This window comes from Trachypithecus francoisi, unplaced genomic scaffold, assembly GCF_009764315.1.
Source record: "Trachypithecus francoisi isolate TF-2019V2 unplaced genomic scaffold, Tfra_2.0 Lachesis_group20, whole genome shotgun sequence".
NCBI classification, from domain to species: Eukaryota; Metazoa; Chordata; class Mammalia; order Primates; family Cercopithecidae; genus Trachypithecus; species Trachypithecus francoisi.
This window is the reverse complement of record NW_022681466.1, coordinates 42,931,552-42,951,230: the sequence shown is the minus strand read 5'-3', so window position 1 is coordinate 42,951,230 and position 19,679 is coordinate 42,931,552. Positions and strand designations below refer to the sequence as shown.

At 52.1% G+C, this 19,679-nt stretch overlaps 1 protein-coding gene across 1 annotated transcript in view; it reads right to left on the bottom strand.

Moving 5' to 3' along the window:
- SCN4A (sodium voltage-gated channel alpha subunit 4) overlaps nt 1-19,679 on the bottom strand; it is a 51,414-nt gene that overhangs the window by 29,243 nt on the left and 2,492 nt on the right. Inside the window, exons 2-7 of the mRNA XM_033183989.1 lie at nt 5,241-5,907; nt 5,039-5,157; nt 4,823-4,912; nt 4,409-4,537; nt 3,853-3,944; nt 367-699 (exon numbers count right to left, since the gene is read on the bottom strand). Of these exons, the coding sequence (XP_033039880.1) occupies nt 367-699; nt 3,853-3,944; nt 4,409-4,537; nt 4,823-4,912; nt 5,039-5,157; nt 5,241-5,513 (1,036 nt within the window). The 5' untranslated portion in view covers nt 5,514-5,907. The remainder of the gene's footprint in view (nt 1-366; nt 700-3,852; nt 3,945-4,408; nt 4,538-4,822; nt 4,913-5,038; nt 5,158-5,240; nt 5,908-19,679) is intronic.

Here is a 19,679-nt window from a genome sequence, read left to right as displayed (position 1 = left end):
GCGGTGGCTCACGTCTGTAATCCCAGCACTTTGGGAGGCTGAGGTGGGAGGACCAGGAGTTCGAGGTCAGGAGTTCGAGACCAGCCTAGCCAACATGAGATAACCCTATCTTTACTAAAAATACAAAAATTAGCTGGGCCTGGTGGCACATGCCTGTAACCCTAGCTACTTGGGAGGCCGAGGCAGGAGAATCGCTTGAAGCCAGGAGGTGGAGGTTACAGTGAGCTGAGATGGTGCCATTGCACTCCAGCCTGGGTGACAGAGTGAGACTCTGTCTCAAAAAAAAAAAAAAAGAAAATGTGGGAGCAGAGGCTACCCTAGGGACTGTAACAGGATCCCCTTTGCCTGTCCACTTTCCATTCTTACCTTCATCATTGATGTAGGCATCCCAGTCAAAGGTATCATTGGTGGCCCAGCTTGCATGGCTGTTCCACGTGTCGTTGGCATACCATGAGTCATTGCCATACCACATCTCATTGCCATACCATGTGTCATTGCCGTACCACGTGTCATTACTGTACCACGTGGTGTTGGTGTCGTTGAACGGCGGGGGCCAGCGCACACACTTCTGCCTCAGGTTTCCCATGAAGAGCTGCAGTCCCACCAGCGCAAAGACGCTCAGGCAGAAGACAGTGAGGATCATCACATCCGACAGCTTTTTCACCGACTGGATCAGGGCCCCCACAATTGTCTTTAGCCCTGATGGCAGAGAGGGCAAGGATATTGGCAGGAGGCAGGGCAGGGTGATAACAGCGCCCCCCCCCAGCCTCCACCACCAAGCTTTTTCCTACTCCATCTCCAAGGCTTGACTTACTGAGCACCACTACTTCCCCGAAGCCTTCTGAGATTAACCCCACCCTTCTCTGATCACATCCTCAATCTGGAGCCTTCAGATGGCCGCAGATACTCAGCCACTAGGAGAAGGAACTATAAAGACCTGATGGGCTGTTGTCTGACCTATAGAGCAAACAAAGGCATACAGTGGAGCTTAATACATGTCACTAGGTTAACGCTCTCAAAGTGTGTTCAACAGAACACTAATCTCCCATGCTGTGCCCTTAAAAAGCAGGGGGTTGATAATGTTTGGGAAAAGCTGCGCTCTAGATTCTGCTCTTGGAGAGTCATTATGTAGATGATCCTATCAAAGGCTCTGAAAAGTCCTGCAGAAATAAACAAAAACTTTATTTGTATTTATTTATTTAGAGACAGAGTCTCGTTCTGTCACCCAGGCTGGAATGCAGTGGCATGATCTTGGCTCACTGCAATCTCTGCCTCCTGGGTTCAAGTGATTCTCCTGCCTCAGCCTCCCGAGTAGCTGGGATTACAGGTGTGTGCCACCACACCCAGCTCATTTTTTGTTTTTGTTTTTTTTGTATTTTTAGTAGGGATGAGGTTTCACTATGTTGGACAGGCTGGTCTCAAACTCCTGGCCTCAAGTAATCAACCTGCCTCAGCCTCCCAAAGTGCTGAGATTACAGGCATGAACCACCTTGCCCGGCCTACTAAACAAAAACTTTTTTTTTTTTTTTTTGAGGCGGAGTCTCGCTCTGTCGCCCGGACTGGAGTGCAGTGGCCGGATCTCAGCTCACTGCAAGCTCCGCCTCCTGGGTTTACGCCATTCTCCTGCCTCAGCCTCCCTAGTAGCTGGGACTACAGGCGCCTGCCACCTCGCCCGGCTAGTTTTTGTATTTTTAGTAGAGACGGGGTTTCACCATGTTAGCCAGGATGGTCTCGATCTCCTGACCTCGTGATCCACCCGTCTCGGCCTCCCAAAGTGCTGGGATTACAGGCTTGAGCCACCGCGCCCGGCCTAAACAAAAACTTTAATCTCACGTATCCTTAACATATTTGACCATAGAACCCTTTTCCTTAAAATGCCTAGTAACATCCAAGGAACAGCAGAAGCTCTAGACTGACCTTGAAACATCATTATATTCTTTAGACAGACAAAGGCATAAACGATGCTGAAAGAATCCCAGGGCAGATTCCCATCACCTATGGAAGAGCCATAACTTCTTCTTTGGGCCTAATCATAGTGCCTCTTGCGTTAATATGACTTCATTTCCTTTTCTTATCCTGATATGGAAAACAAATGCTCGGCAGCCTCCTTATAAAAGCCCTCCTGTGCCCCGAGGATGCCGGCAGCTGGCATAGAGGAAAGGCAACGCCGTCTTGCTCAGTGGCCAATGTACAGTGTGGAATTTTGGAAATGCTTCCTCTCCTGGGTCTCACACCTTCCTCGGCTGCAGTCAGAGGGCTTTAGACTAGAAGAGAGCTCAGGTACTTTCTTTCTTTTCTTTTTCTTTTTTCTTTCCTTCCTTCCTTCTTTCTTTTTTTGATATAGAGTCTTGCTCTGTCGCCCAGGCTGGAGTGCAGTGGTGTGATCTCGGCTCACTGCAACCTCTGCCTTTTTGGTTCAAGCAATTCTCCTGCCTCAACCTCCCAGGTAGCTGGGATTACAGGCACATTCCACGACGCCCAGCTTATTTTTGTATTTTTAGTAGAGACAGGGTTTCACCATGTTGGCCAGGCTGGTCTCGAAGACCTGACCTCAAGTGATTCACCCATCTCGGCCTCCCAAAGTGCTGGGATTACAGGCGTGGGCCACCACACCTGGCCTCAGGTACTTTCTCACATTAGGATTTAACAGTTTCCCCTCTTCTGAGAGCCTGATCTCTATCCTTTTTCTTTTTCTCCTTTACTGGGAGAGAATCTCCAGTTTCTCCACATGCTCTTGTGCGGGTCTGAATGATCAGATTCTATTGATCACATGCTTCTTGATGCATTACTTTGGAATTGCCCTGGCCTTATTGCCCAGCAGGTGCCTGCTGTGTTCCTAATTGAGCTCTCAGGGTTCTGACTTTTCCTCATGGAGTCCTTTTGTGTCTTTCTCTGCTCTGCTTGGTCTGCTTATTTTATTGAGCACATGCATATATATCACAAACCACGGGTCAGGGACTGTGAGGGCCTTACAGATATTAAGGCATTTAATCCTTACAACAATCTAAAGAGTGGTACTATTAGTCTCCATATTCTACAGATAAGGAAACTGAGACATGGACAGGGTGAGGCACTTGCCCAAAGTTAAAGTTAGGAAGTAGTAGAGGTGAGAATTGAAACCAGGCAGTCAGGCTCCAGAATCTGTGCTTTTTTTTTTTTTTTTTTTTTTGAGACAGAGTCTTGTTCTTTTTCCCAGGCTGGAATGCAGTGGCAAGACTACAGCTCATGGTAGCCTCAATCTCCTGGGCTCAAACTATCCTCCCGCCTCAGCCTCCCAAGTAGCTGGGACTATAGGAGAGCATAACCAGGCCCAGCTAATTTCTTTTCTTTTTTTTTTTTTTTGAGATGGAATCTCACTCTGTTGCCCAGGCTGGAGTGCAGTGGCATGATTTTGGCTCACTGCCACCTCTGTCCCCCAGGTTCAAGTCATCCTCCTGCCTCAGCCTCCTGAGTAGATGGGATTACAGGTGCACACCACCATGCCAGGCTAATTTTTGTATTTTTAGTAGAGACAGGGTTTTGCCTTGTTGGCCAGGCTGGTCTCAAACTCCTGACCTTAGTTGATCCACCTGCCTCGGCCTCCCAAAGTGCTGGGATTACAGGCGTGAGCCACCATGCCCAGCTGAGTCTGTGCGCTTAACAACCTTGCCATGCTGCCTCTCAAATGCCTATCCTTCCAAGTAGAACTCCTTCTGCCCTCTGGTCACATGGGCCCCTCTGCATCCTGGCTTTGCTGTGAGTTCTACAAAAACACCAGCCTGGGAGTGTTGTGACACTGAGTCAGGTTCCAGGCCTGTGCGTGGTACGGGGGTCTCTCGGCTCAGGCAGAGGGTCCCTGCACCTCCCCAGTACCTGGGATGACCGTGATGGTTTTGAGGGCCCGCAGCACCCTGAAGGTCCTCAAGGCTGAGATGTTGCCCAAGTCCACAAACTCTGTCAGGTACCTGGGTAGGGGTGGAGGGGGTGGGACTGTCAGAGGCTGGGGTTGGTGGTAACACAGAAATCAGGGCTTCTCCAGGCCTGGAATGAGGATTCCCAAGAAACTGGGGGTACCACAGGGTCTGGAGGGCAGGGAAGACACCCCAAATCTCCCCTGGGAGCCCAAGACTTGGGAAGGACAGTGCAGGAGCTCTGGGGGAGTGGGGATGGCAAAGATAGCCTGGCTCGCCCAGCGGGTGAGGGCCCATGGGCCTGTGGGTCAGGGCTGCCTCATGTGATCATCAGGAGTCCATCAGGAAAGCTCTGAGCCAGACCCTGAGAATGGCAGTTTCTAGAATTGTGCAGCTCCCTATCTGTACAACTGACCAATGTCCCCTGCAGCCCTCAGCCCAGGCAGTTGCCCTCTTTGAGGCCTGGCCCCGTCCCCTCACACACTGCAGCCTCAGGATGTCCTGGGGCCCCTTCTCACGCCATCATGATGACGCTGAAGTCCAGCCAGTTCCAGGGGTCCCGGAGGAATGTGAAGTCGTCGACACAGAAGCCTCGGGCCAGTATCTTGATGAGGGACTCAAAGGTGTAGATCCCCGTGAAGGTGTACCTGGGGGGGAGAGGGCCAGCCAGGGCAGACATGTCACCTGGGCAGGGGTGAGTGTGGCAACGACAGACCCCAAGAAGGGAGGGACACAGAAATGAAATATGCCACTCAGGTGACTAAGGACACTAGTGAGTGATAGTGTGGCCACCCTGGGGGCTCAAGGTGCGGATGAGGGTCACGGTGACAGTGTGTCTCCCTGAAAGACAAGAGCAGCATCACACAGAGGTGCAGACACCTGAAACGGGCTGTGTCCCAGGGCTGGGGAGCTCAGGGAGCAGGGAGACTTACTCCACATTCTTGGACCAGGGAGGCGGGTCACTCATGGTCATGAAGACACAGTTGGTCAAGATGGTGATCATGATGAACATGCTGAACAGCGTGGGGCAGGGTCAAGGAAAGTGAGGAAGCAGCTAGGATGGGAGGTGACAGAGGGTCTCCTGGGCCAGAGCACCCCATCTCACCCATCCCTAACCCCTTCCGCCTCTCCCGTCTCAGGCAGGATATGCGTGGATGAGCACCTTGATGGCCCCGCGCCTGACCAGGCTGAAGGGGCTCAGCAGGTAGAGAGCGGGTGTGGCGGAGAATCGGAAGATGGCCTTGCCCTTGTTGAGTACGATGAAGGTCTAAGGTGGGGAGAGAGGCTGTGAGGCCCGGGGACAGACAGATGGACTGCAGACAGACAGAGGGGGCCCTCCCAGGCCCAGACCTTCTTGTTGCTGTAGTAGGGATCCAGGTCCTCCAGGGGGGTGCCGATGGCCTCCGGTGGGGGGTCCCCGTAGATCAGGGGTAGGTTCTTGCCAGCCTCCAAGTCACTTCGTGGCTTCCGTTCGGGCTCCTCGATCTCCATCTGCTTGTTCCGCTGCAGCCGGGCTTCCTCCTCCACTGCCCGCTGTTCTATGGCTGCCAGGGACTCCCGGGTGAAGGGACGCAAGCACTCAGGGCCCAGAGGCACCAGGGTGCACAGAGATGGTCTGGCCATCCTCGCATCCTGGGCTCAGAGACCAGGAGGGTGGTGGGTGGCCAAGGGAGCTGCAGTGCGCAGCCCCGGAGTGCTAGGCGGCCGCCCCTCCCTGGGCCGGCCGTCCACTCCTCACCTCCTGCTTGCCCAGTGGCTGAGCCGGGGAGGTGGGCGTGCAGGCTCTGTCGGGACTGGGAGATGTACCTGCAAGGCCCAGGTGCTGCTGCTGCACAGGTGCTGGGCACAGAGCATCACCCCTGGCCCCACACCACGCTTTCCCCAGCAGTGGCAGGGGCCGCCCCCAGGACCGACGGCAAACCAACCAGATTCTTTGTGGCCTTGGGACTTGGGACCAACACCCTCGTGCCTTCGACTGCCTCCTGGGCTCAAGCTCTGGGAACTGTGTGGCTTCAGCCTAATGGGACAGAGAGAGAATCACAGCTGACTGTGCTCAGTTGACCTCTGGATGGGCCAAGATGAGGGGCCTGGTTGGTGGGTTAGCCCAAAGTGGGACTGCCACAGGAACTTCATCCTGAGGGCCAATGTGGATCCTGATATTGGCCACCTGGAGATGTAGGTGGAGACCATGAAGGTGGCAGCCAGGCTCTGTGCAAAAAGGTTGCTGTGATTGATTAGTGATGTCTGCCAGGGGCGCAAGGAGGAAGAATGTGGTGCCTCAGCCTATATTTGCCATCCCTGGCCTGGAGGGAAGGGAAAAGGAAGATGGGGGTGGGTGTGGATTCCTCTTTCCTGACCTTTGGAGTACTTGGTGTTGGGCTGGGAGAGGGAAGAAGGAAGGGCCTTGGGCCCGGCAGAGGTCTCCCAGCAGTTCCCTCCCACTGCCCTGGGGGACCTAGCCCACTGGGCAGGCAGGGGGAACTGGGAGAGGAACATCGAGTCTGGAGAGCTGCAGATGCTAACATGGAAGAGAAGGACATACAGGGAAGGTCACAGGGACAAGGAGATAGACAACTCCAATGGTGGGGGCAGGGCTAGAGCTCCTGGGGACTGCTTTTGGCTGGTGGATGCACATACTGGATGGGGGGAAGGGGCACCCACCAGGAGCCTTTGATGCCTGTGAGCATTGTGTGGACTGGGCCCCACCTGGCCCCTCTCCCCTGCCCAGCCCTCCAGAGCCTGTTCCCTGTAGAAGGGAAGGAGGATCACTTATTGCAAATGGTCCTGGGGGAATGATCACATCAGCAGGCAGTTGCAGAGAGACCCCTGCAGCCCAGCCACACACAGCCACCATGAGACCCACATGGACAGACCTGGAGCCACTCTTGCACCACAGAGACCTGGACAGACCCCTAGAGACTCCCAAAGCCACACCTGAGGGTGGCCCTCTCCCAGTGGACCTTAACCCCTGCAGCAGCGCCCCCGCCCTGGTCAGCACAGGCACTTCTCAGGCTTGATCAACGGGTGGGGAGGGTGGCCAGGGAGAGGCCAGAGTCATTGGGCAAAGCTGGCCACGCCTCCATGCCTGGCTTCCCAGCTGCTCCCTACAGCACCAAGGGAGTCGTGTTTCCACGGGGATGACTCTGCTTATTCCTGCCAACCCTGCCCTCAGCTGCTCATTGGCCCCCATCGTGAGCATGCATGGGCACGTGCACACACACTTGCACACACAGGCACACGCACGCACACCCGGCCTGGAGCCACCCCTCTTGCAGACCTTCCCAGCTGCATCTCACAGCTCTGTCGTATACCTTGCCACCTTCCTCCCCATCACCCACCGCACATACACCCCCACATGCTGCTTGTCACTACGCAGAAGATGCCAATCAGCCAGGTTGCTTTGAAGAGACCCCAGGGCTGCTGTGCACCCACCCAGTCCACAGTCCCTGCTGTGACGATCCTCCTGTCCTGATACTGCTCACTCTCTCCATTACAGGAGCCCAAGTAGGGCCACAAAAGCCCACAGACACATAGTCTGGCTCCCAACCCCAGCACTCGAGGAAATGACTCTCACCTGAGTCACCAGAGCTCCCCAGGGGACAGATCCAGTGTTTTCTTCCCCACCGGCCCTCCTGAGCTTCCCACACTGCTCATCACCTTTCTTCTTGGGAGCAGGACATCACCTGCGCGTCCGGCCACTCTCCCCAGCTCTGCTCTGGGACCTGCCCCTTCCCTGCCCCTGGAAGATGCTTCTTCTCTGGGCCCCGTTCTGCAGCCTGTTTTTTTTTTTGCACAGCACCCTTCAAAATGTTCACTTCCTCCTAATTTCCTCTTCTCCTAGGTCTCCATTACCCCTGAGGTCTGGCTGTTTTGTAATGTGAGGGAAAGAATGTCCTCACTGGTTCTACTTGTTAAAGCTGGCTTTGGTTGGTGGTTGCCCGAAGCATCTTGGTGATAGATCTGGCCAGTTCCACACCCTACTGAGGCTCCCTCTCCAGTGTCACCGCCCTTTCCACCCTCCATCCCTCACCTGCTCTGTTCAAATAACCTCCCTGAGTGGTGACATGCTCCTGTAGTCCCAGCTACAGAGGCAGGAGGATCCCTTAAGCTCAGGAGTTCGAGGCTGCAGTGAGCCACAATGGTGCCACTGCCCTCTAGCCTGAGTGACAGAGTGAGACCCTGTCTCAAAAACCAACTGAAAAAACCCCTCCCACTGGGCTCTCCCCTAGACTACCATAAATATTTGTAAAATCACAAATTTCACCCCTGCTTAAATATTTAATGGCTTTCCACTGCGTAAGAGTAAGTCCTAAGCCCTACCCAGGGCTCCCAAGGCCCTCCATGATCAGATCCCTACCTCATCGCCTATCCTTCCCCCATCCTCTTGCCATGCTACCTCCATTTTCAAAAATGGGCCAAGTTATTTCCCACCCTCCTGCCCTAACCCCTATGCCTTTGCTTGTGGTTTGCTCTCCTCCCAGAGCACCCATCTTCTTTGTCTCCCTGGAAAACTTCCATTCATCTTTCTAGACTCAACCCACACAAAAACCACCTCCTCCAGGAAGCCCTCCCTGGGTACCCTAGCCGGGTGGAACTCTCCCCTTGTTTGTGTCACCAGCTCAATAAAAGTTTAGCAAATGAATAAGTGAGTGAATTACAGGGGCACTCCACCTTAGCTCTTTTCTCCTTTAAACATACCCTGAACCTAAATCATAACCAGAAACCATATCTCCTCTGAAATCACCACTTCAAGCTCTCCCCTTGCCCCTGCCACCTCAGCTCCTGGCTCAGGGGCCCGGTTGCTATAATCTTTGGGCACCTTCAATTCTTTGACCCTGCACTTTCTCCCTCTCCATCAGACTGCTTCTGACTTCACGTCCCTCCTCATCTAGCCTCACTTGGAAGATCATCATTCTGTTCCCTCCTCCACAACTCCCAGGGTATGATCTCTCTCCTTCTATCACACTGTTCTGGGGAACCCCTAAACTGCATGTCCCCAGCTCTGTTTTTCCAAAGTCAGCCCTGAGCTGGAGAACTGTGGCTGGGGAAATGGTATGACCAGGTTGAGCTCATCTTAAATTCATGGTCACATACTCTGGGTTTGTCCGCAATCCTGCCAGCCCTGTAGTGTGGATTTTTCTGGTAGGCTCACTTTTCCACTTTTTGAAAAGAACTATTTCATGCCTTCTCCTCTTTCCTCAGACCTCCACACTCCTCCCCATGTGCCTCCTAGCTGATGATCTTCCCTGGGGAAGGCAGAACCACCACACATTGTCAAATCCACAGAACCGTCTCCCCATCCCACCTCGTCTTCCTCCATCCTGTTAGAATAATAATAATAAGCAAGAGTCAGGCTTTCCCGGGGCTCAGGACCTCAGCCCCTCTTGCTTCTCAAAGACCTCTCCAGGTGTCCTCTCTCTACGGCCCATCCACCTCTCCCCATCTGTGAACAGACTCTAGTTTCCCCCACTTTAAAAGCAATGGCAGTGGTGACAAAACTCCCCTCCTGGCCCCACACCTCCCTGCATCTATTGCCCTATTTTCCTGTTCCTCTTCAGAGTAAAACTTCTTGGAAAGTGTCTACACCAGCTGTCTTGACTTCCTTACCTTTCATTCTCTCTCCAATCCATTCCAACCTGGCTTCCCTTTCCCTCAACTGAAACTACTTTTGTCAAGTCACTAACACCCTCCCTGCTGCCAAGTCCAGTGAACACGCTTCTGTCCTCAGCTCCATACAGCCCAGTTGGCCACAGCCCCTTTCTGGAAGCACTCGATTCTTGCAGCCTCCATGGAAGCTGCTCGCTGTTTACCTTCTACATCCCTGGCTGCTCTGTATCACTTTCCTCTGCTTGTCCTGATTTCTCTCCCCAGTCTCTAAGGTTTTTCAGGGTTCAAGCTGCTTTGGGGTGGCATCATTCCTATGACTACAAATAATGTCGTGGGGCCAGGCACAGTGTCTCATGCCTATAATCCCAGTGCTTTGGGAGGCCAAGGTGGGAGGATCATTTGAGCCTAGGAATTGGAGACCAGTCTGGGCAACAAAGTAAGACCCTGTCTCCACGAAAAATAAAATAATTAACTGGGTGTGATGGTGTGTGCCTATAGTCCCAGCTATTCAGGAGGCTGAGGCAGGAGGATCACTTGAATCCACGGAAGTGGAGTCTGCAGTGAGCTGTGATTGTGCTACGGCACTCCAGCCTGGGCAATAGAGCAAGACCCTGTCTCTAAAAATCAATAAATACAATAAAATAATAAATCAATTATAAAATAATAAGTTCATGAATAAAATAATAGTCATGTCCTGGGAATGGGAATGTGATAGACGTCTCCCTTGAAGTCCAGGCTGGTATATTCAATTGTCCCCGCACGGCTCCACTGGGATGGCTCACACCCTCCCAACTGCAATCAGACGTTTGCATTTTCCACTGTTCCACCCAGGAAATGGCATCACTGCTATTGGCTGCTCAAATAAAAAATTAGGGTGTCTCCCTGATTTCTCCTTTTCCTTCACCTTCCACACCCAGCCTGTCCAAAGTTCTATTAATATCATCTCCAACATACACCTATACTTGACATTTTTCCATCTCCCTGGGTCCATACCACAATAGTCTCTTACAATAGCCTGTTTCCTGCTATCTGCTTTTGCACACACGCCCTCCGAATCAGGCCCCTAAAATAGCCATGAATCTTTTAAAAACAAAAACTAGTCATGCTGTTTCTCCTTTTAAAATTATCCAGGCTGGGCGCAGTGGTTCACGCCTGTAATCCCAGCACTTTGGGAGGCCAAGGCAGGTGGATCACCTGAGGTCAGGAGTTCAAGATGAGCCTGACCAACATGGTGAAACCCCATGTCTACTTAAAATGCAAAAATTAGCCAGACGTGGTGGTGGGCAACTGTAATCCCAGGTACTCAGGAGGCTAAGGCAGGAGAATCGCTTGAGCCTGGGAGATGGAGGTTGCAGTGAGCTGAGATCATGCCACTGCGTTCCAGCCTGGGCGACAGAGTGAGACTCTGTCTCAAAAAAATAAAATAAAATAAAATATACATAATAAAATAAAATTCTCCAGTAATTTCTCGTTGCACTTAGAGTAAACCTAACCTTACCATAGTGGCCTCCCTGGCCTGGTGATTGAACCTCTCACCTTTGTCTCCTGATCTGCCCCTCCAGTCCCACTGGCCTCCTTCCAGCTCCTTGACCACTGCGCTGGCTCCTGCTCTTGGCCTCCACCCAGCTCCTGCTCCCTGTAGGTCCCTCTTCCCTCTCCCCTTTCACGTGGATTTTCCTTCTCATCCCTCTGTGCTAAGCTCAAACGTCCCCTCTTGCAAGGGGCCTTCCTTCTCCTTTACTTCCTGTGACAGACCCTTGTATTTTCCTTGACATCATATATCATAATTTGTAATCACTTGCTTATTTGCCTTATGTATTTGTCTGTCACCCTCAGTAGGCTGAAACGCCAAGAGAGCAGCGACTGTGTCTGTCTTGGTTGCCTTGCCCAGTCCCAACACTGTGCACACAGTAGGCACTTAATAAGTGTCTGTTGAATGAATAAGCGAATGGGGCCTTGGATACAGACCTTTCCAGGGATAAAATGGATTCTGATATGTTTTGCTGATTCAGTCATTCATCTACCCATTTATTCATTCTGTTTGTGGGCTGGAAGCTGAGCTGGGCGTGAGTAGGACAGAAAGCTGCCACAGCTGACAGTCCTGGGGGAGGTAGACGTGGCACATGGCGGCTGAGACACAAGGAGATGGCAAGGCCTGCCCTCAAGCGGGGAGTTGACTGTGTTTTGGGAGTTTGAGTGGATTACTTCCAAGTAGGGGGAGGAAAGATGTGGCTTTTCAGCTGGGCCTCGAAGGATGAGTGAGTTAGGAACACAGGGAAGTGGAGGGGAAGAACATCCCAGGGGGCGAGAATAACCAGAGCAAAGATAGGCAGGACACAGGGAACTCCCTCATGTATAGCACAGAAGCTGTTTAGGGGCTTGGGGGCAGGGAAGATGGCAGCTGGGCCAGGGCTTGCTGCAGGCCTGAAGGTCTGGATTTCAACCTGCAGCCTCGGAGAGCCCCTCACAGGGCAGGTGGGCTGGGGTGGCGCCATCATTGGCAGCATGTGTGGTCCTCTGGTCCACACTTTCCGTGTGTCTAGAATAGAGAGCATGAGTTATGTTGTTTCAACGGGCAGCAGTGGGGGAATGGAAGGACGTCTGGGATGTATGAACAGTGACTTCCTGGCAGGGACAAAGCACCAACAAAGCCCCAGGAGATAAGTCAGGCGATGGGCTGGCCATCTCCATGTGGCTCCCTAGGCCACAGGCAGAAGTAATGGGGGCCAAGATGACAGCTCCTGCTGTCCTTCCACTCGCCTCCACCCCCGAGTTATCCCCTGAGATGTGGCAGTTGAGGGTCTGGGGGAGCTCCAGGCAACCTCCTCCCAGTGAATTTAAGAATGTTGGAGTCTGTTGGGCATGGTGGCTCACGTCTGTAATTAATCCTAGCTCTTTGGGAAGGCGCAGGAGGAGGACTGCTTGAGTTCAGGAGTTCAAGACCAGCCTCCGCAACATAGCAAGACCCTGTCTCTACTAAAAAATGAAACAAATCAGCCGAGGATGGTAGTGTGCGCCTGTGGTCTCAGCTACTCGGGAGGTGGAGCGGGAGGATCACTTGAGCTGCAGTGAGCTATGACTGTGTCACTGCATGCCAGCCTGGATGACAGAGTGAGACCCTGTTTCCAAAAAAAAAAAAAAAAGTTGGAGTCACAAGGACTTGAGAGCAACAAGTGCGACTCCCTCATTTTGCAGATGGAGAAACTAAGGCCCAGAGAGGACCAGAACCCACCCAGAGCTCACATATTTATTCATTCAACAAACATTTTCTGAACACCTGCTACAGCGTGCTGGGCTGTGGTCTGGGTGCCAGGGCAGACTGCAGTAGTGGCAAAGTCCCTGTCCTCACTGAGCTTGCATTCCAGAGGGAGGGAGCAGGCGGTAAATAGGGAAGCAAATAAGATAATTTTAGAGAGTGATAAATGAGAAGCTGAGCCAAGACTCAAACCCAGCTCCCCAGGAGCCAGGGCTGGAGTCCGTTTCACAAGCAAAAAGTCCCATGGAACCTCCGTTGAAATGGAAGTTTGGGCGGAAGTGGTGGGCAAATTCAGGCCATCCTGGGGGCCTGGAAGTGGTGAGCTGACAGGGATGCAGGGGGAGGGATTGGGAGTCAGAGAGCCAGGCTGGGGCCAGCTGTCTTTGGGCAGGGAGCCGAGGCTGAGGACGCTGGAGGGCGAGGCAGCTCTTCTCTGGAGTGGGTCCAGCTCTGCATTGTCTCTCTCTGTGGTGCAGCCAGATCGGAACACCCAATTCCAGATATAGTCTGATCACAGAGGCCTTTTCTCCCTGGCCTGGACACCCTTTATGTTCGTTCATTCCGGGATGGCCTCACTTCTTCCGCAGCCCAAACAAAGCTGGGGTTTGCAGTCACTCCTAGGTCTTTTCCTCATGTGCTGAGGTCTAATTAGGTCTTCCCCTTCTTATGCACTGTGCAATGGATTTTTCTCTTTTAAACCCATGTGCACCTCACAAAATAGTAGCATCTTGAATCCAACAATGTATGAAAAGAATTACACACCACGATCAAGTGGAATTTATCTCAGGTATGCGAGGCAGGTTCAGCATTTGAAAATCAGACTGGACGCAGTGGTTTATGCCTGTAATCCAGCACTTTGGGAGACCAAGGCGGGCAGATTGCTTGAGCACAGTTTGAGAACAACCTGGACAACATGGTGAAACCTCATCTCTACAAAAATTACAAAAAGTTAGCTGGGTGTGTGTGGTGGTGGCCACCTACAGTTGCAGCTAACCAGGAAGCTGAGGTGGGAGGATCACCTGAGCTCCGGAGGTCAAGGCTGCAGTGAGCCGTGATCACACAACTGCACTCCAGCCTGAGTGACAGAGTGAGACCTTGTTGCAAAAAAAAAAAAAAAAAAAATAGATTAATGTAATCCATCACAACAACAGGCTAAAGAAGAAAGATCACATAATCATATTAATAGATGCAGCAAAAGCATTTGACAAAATGCAGCTCCCATTCGTGATGAAGTCTCGCAAACTAGGAGTAGAGGGAAACTTCCTGAAGTTAACAGAGTGTTTACCAGGAAACCTACAATTAAAATTGCTTTGTTTTTTGTTTGTTTGTTTGTTTGTTTGTTTTTTGACAGAGCTTCATTCTTGTTGCCCAGGCTGGAGTGCAATGGAGTAATCTCGGCTGCAACCTCCGCCTCCTGGGTTCAAGCAATTCTCCTGCCTCAGCCTCCTAAGTTTCTGGGATTACAGGCGTGCACCACCATGCCTGGGTAATTTTGTATTTTTTTTTAGTAGAGACAGGGTTTCACCATGTTGGTCAGGCTGGTCTCAACCTCCTGACCTCAGGTGATCCACCCACCTTGGCCTCCCAAAGTGCTGAGATTACAGGCATGAGCCACTGTGCCTGGCCTAACATTGCTCTTAATGGTGAGAAACGCAAAGCTTTCCCACTTAGATCATGAACAAGGTAAGGCTGTCCCCTCTCACCACAGCTTTCCAGCATCGGACTAGAAGTCCCAGCTAATGCAATAGGACAAGAAAATGAAATAAAAGGTATTCTGACTGGGAAGGAAGAAATAAAACTATCTTTGTTCACAAATGATGTGATTGTCTAAGTACAAAATCAGAATCAACATGAAAGTTTATAGAACTAATCATGATAACAGCAGGGTTGCAGGATACAAGGTTAATATAAATCCAGATGCAGGATTTTACATCTTCCTCTATTTAAGTTCCCTTTGCTCATCCACCTCCAGTCCTCTGAAGGTCAGCTGGATCTTGATTTTTCTTCAGTTCAAGGCCATCCCTCACAGCTGAGTGTCTCTGATCCTATCCCAAATTATTGGCCAGGCAAAGTTCAGGACAGATCTCCCTCCCTAGCCCCATTATATCCTTCTAGAACCTTCCCTCCTGGGACAACTACACTTTTGGTGAGGGTTCTTCAAACATTCAGAAATCTACCCAGCTGAAGTGCATCAGCCTGAAATCCCCAAAGTGGTCTCAGCCATGCCCCTGCCAGCCTGGAATATAAAAGCCACTGTAAGGTACTAATATGGTTCGACTCGGTGTTCCTACCCAAATCTCATGTTGTAGCTCCCATAATTCCCACGTTAGGAGGGACGCAGTGAGAGATAATTGAATCATGGGGGTGGATCTTTCCTGTGCTGTTCTCATGATACTGAATAAGTCTCATGAAAATTTGACGGTTTTAAAAATGGAAAGTTTCCCTGCACAAGGTCTCTCTCTCTCCCTTCACCTGCTGCCATTCATGTAAGATGTGACTTGCTCCTCCCTGCCTTCTGCCATGATTGTGAGGCTTCCCCAGGCATGAGGAGCTGTAAGCCCAATAAACTTCTTTCTTTTGTAAAGTGCTCAGTCTGGGCACTGTCTTTATCAGCAGCGTGAAAACAGACTAATACAGGTACTCTCTTGGAAGATTGAGAATGAATGTGATCTGCCCCTCACTGCCTTCCCTGTTAACTCCAGGGTACATCCTTCCAGATGCAGAGGTGGCAGGTTGCTTGCTGGCCTTGCTCAGGCACCAGCCATCTCCCCTCTTGCCAACCAAGTATGCTCTTCATCTCTGGCAAAGCTGCTATAGCTACCCACAAGGATCTAGCTGTTTTGTTTCTCTATGGATTGGGAGCAAAATGATCAAGTACCATGTGCGGCCAGTGGAGACCCCCACCCCAAGCTTCACCTGCAGTGAGGGCTCAGACTTGGAACTTCCTGGGAATCTAAAACAGACCAGACTTCTTTGTCCTGGCCAAAGACAGCACCGGGCATCCGGGTGGCCCACTTCCCAAATTCCTATGTTCCTGCTATGGCCCAGCTCCAGGAGTGAAAAATCCACCCCTATGTCCCCCAGGTTGTAAGTCTCAAGTTACAACTTTTTCTCAGCTGGGGCAGGTTGGGGGTGGGGATGGGAAGGGGGTAGCTGTATTGTTTCTCTGCCAGCACTTAGGGCCTGGAGAGGAGGAAGAGTGGCCTGTGCCTTGGCAGGCAGGGGCCTACAGGAAGTCACCCCAAGTGGCCCTCCCCTCCTGGCCTGACACTCTGCAGAGGAAATCTGCTCTGACAGACTTTGGAGGGAAGCCTGGAGCCAGGAGCCTCGGGCGGAAACCTCCAGACGCTCAGGGGCCCAGAGAGTTCCGGAAACCAATTGGGGTGATGTTGGGGTGGGCTCCTGGGTGAGGGATGGGCAAAGCTGATTGTGTTTTCCATGGGGGCTCACTGGGTCAGAACAAGCCTCCCTGTTTTAAGCTCCTGATTCAACTAGCCTGATAACTTGTTCTACCCAAAGGGTAAGAGTAACAGTGGTGGCCATGTTTATTTCGCACCTACTGTATGCCACAGTTGGTTTCCATATTCAGGATGTATGGGCAGGCCCTCCTTTCATGATCAGCCCCATTCCTGACAATTTTCAAAGGCTCTCCAAGAACACTGGTTGTTTTGTTTTTGCTTTTTTTTTTTTTTTTTTTTTGAGACAAAGTCTCACTTTGTCACCCAGGCTGGAGTGCAGTGGCACGATCTCAGCTCATTGCAACCTCTGCCTCCCGGGTTCAAGCAATTCTGTCTGTCTCAGCCTCCCAAGTAGCTGGGATTACAGGGGCCCACCACCATGCCTGGCTAATTTTTGTTGGCCAGGCTGGTCTTGAACTCCTGGACTCAAGTGATTCACCTACCTCAGCCTCTCAAAGTGCTGGGATTACAGGCATGCGCTACTGCACCTGGCCAACTGGTTTGTTTTTCCCCAACTTTCTTCCTCCTCTCCCAAACCTGACCCTTTTCCTCTACCCAGAGTGCTTCTAACAGGTTCCGGTCTGATGAAATAAAAGCCCACAAACATGCTGTTTGGGTTTCAGGCACTGTGACCGCTTCCCACTAACTTCTCCCGGCTCATCTGTCGGCCCCAGAGCCTTTTCTCCCCAAACACAAGGTTCCAGAGTGGGTTTCTCCTCCCAAGTCTGAGCCTTAAGTTAAAAGAATTTGTAAGATGTGGAATTCTGAGTTTCAGTCAGCTTGGGAAAGATTTTCCTTAGTGTGGGAGGGGCTGGTTTCTCTGGCCCCCAAATCTCTGTGCAGTCACCTGTCGTGCTGACGTGCACAGGTTCACGAGGTGGAGGCTTAAGAAATATTTCTAGATGAAAAGTTATCATGGACACGTTCATTTGGAGCTTATCACGTGCCAGGCACTGTCCTAGGGACTTCGCTTTCGTCATCCTAGCTAACCAGCAGTGGAGTCAGGACTCAAATGCAGCTCTCTCTCATGCCAAGCCCCTGTGCCTGCTACTACAGACTCGGCCTCCTTCCAGCCCTTTGGGGAACTGGGCTAGGCATAGCTGCCCTCCCTCAGCACAGGGCCTGCCCAGGTTGAGGTCCCACTCAGTTTGCTCCATGGGCCAGCCTGACCCTCAACCATCTATCCCCTTCAAAGGGCAAGCCAGATCCTTGGGCCAAGCCCCTGAGAGGCGTGGGCTGGGGTTGGCATCTGGTAGGCCTTGGTAGGGTCATGCTCAGGATTCCTGAGGTTTTGTGCTGGGAGCTGTGTGTGGGAGGGGTCAGTGGGGGGAAGAGAACCACAGGTCAATTTGCACCAATTGACCCTCATATATCCCCTGACCCCCATATGGCCTACTTGGATGCAGGCACATGCCCTTGCCAGTGTACACACACACACACACACACACACACACACTCTCACATACGCACACTCATTGCCTCTATGAGTCATTTCCCAGCTGCTCAGAAGGGTGGGGAGGCTAATTTGTTCCACTCAGGCTCAGGGCTTCCCGCCCTCTGTTGGCTTGGATCTTTCTTTTAAAATATTTTCTAGAGATAGGATCTCACTATATTGCCCAGGATGGACTCAAACTCCTGAGGTCAGTTGATCCTCCTGCCTCAGCCTCTCAGGTAGCTGGGACTACAGGTGTGTACCACCATGCCTGGCATCAGATCTTTTTAAGGAGCCCCTGAGCATGATGGTCTCCCAAACTGGTATGTGCACATCCTCTACACACACATCTAAGCCCACTTCCCCTGCCCTTGGACACATCGTCCCTGAACATAGAGCTACCTCCCTTCCCCTGCCTGCTCCTTGAAGCAGTGGGTCCACGGAAAGGCCACCAAGAGGCCTGCTCACACCTAATCCTGGGCCTGGAGAACTTCAGGCAACCTGGCTCCCCATTCCCTCCATCCGTCCCCAGCCTTTGAGTCCTCCCGACTTGAGACAGGGGAGCTGGGGGCACAGTCACCAGCACTAGAGAAGAGGCTTTTCAGCAACAGCCTGAAGCCTGGAGGAAGGAAAGGCTGACACCCGGCTCCCCTGCTCCCATGACTGCAAGCACGACCCCAGAAAGCACTCCCAGGATGTTTCCTCCCCAGCTACTCTTTGGAGAGCCTTCTCCAAAGCTAGACTGATCACGAACTTGCCAACCTCAAAAAAAAGCTAAGCATTGACGGCAGAGCTTACTGAAAGGTGGGCTGGAAGGACCCTGCTCTGTTGCTCTGGCATCATGGCCATCATGGCCACATCTGCAAACCACAGGCCCTCATGGAAGGGGCTCTGCAGTCCACTTTATAGAAGGACCCTCACCCAGCCGGGCGCAGTGGCTCAAGCCTGTAATCCCAGCACTTTGGGAGGCCAAGGCAGGTGGATCACTGGAGGTCAGCAGTTAGAGACCAGCCTGGTCAACATGGTGAAACCTCATCTCTACTAAAAAGACAAAAAAAAAACGTAGCTGGGTGTGGTGGCAGATGCCTGTAATCCCAGCTACTTGGGAGGCTGAGACAGGACAGTCACTTGAGCCTGGGAGGTGAAGGTTGCAGTGAGCCGAGGTTGCACCACTGCACTCCAGCCTGGGCGAGAGTGAGACTCCATTTAAAAAAAAAAAAAAAAAAGGCCCCTCACCCAAGGGAGACCAGATAGGGAAATAAACGTCCACCCCGACCCCCAGCTCTGAAGGGTGCCCAGAACTGAACAAAGCCACCTTCTTGTAACTCCTTCTCTCCTTCTCTTTTCCTGGGACGAGACATTTTATGTCAGGCTCACAGACTGGCAATAGCCGCAATAATACTGGTGAACACATATGTAGAGCCAGTTACATGCCAAGCACTGTTCCAGGCACCTCACATGTCCATGAGCATATTAAATTCTCACCCTGATCCTGTTATCACCCCCATTTGACAGATGAGGACACTGAGGGACAGGGGAGATAAGTAACTCACCAGATGGTATTTATACAGTAAACTGGGATTAGAAGCCTGACCCTCAGGGTTTGAAAGGAACTCGGGCTCTTAATCAGGAGGTGGACCGTGACCTTCAAGCACCTATGCGCTAGGTGGGGGTGCCTGGTTTCACAGTCCAGTTCAAAAACAGGATAGGGGCCAGCAACTATTAGAGTTTCACTCTTTCCTTTCATGCAAGGGCTCTTGGCAGAGGGCCCTGCCAGGGCGCTGTGTCTTCCCCACCACTCCTACTGTCCCTGGCTCCTTGAGCCCCCGCCTCTTCTCCAGCAGCCCATCCCCCCAACAAGGGCTGTTGACTGAAAACTGCAGGGAATAAAAATAGCTGTTGCTGATGAGGCAGAATGGGGGCCAGCATGCATGAAAGGCCGGGGCGGGGGTGCTGCAGGGAACCTGGGATCCCCCAGCCCCAACGAGCACCTTCCAATGGAGCCATGGGGGACCTGGCCCGTTCCTGCCACAGCA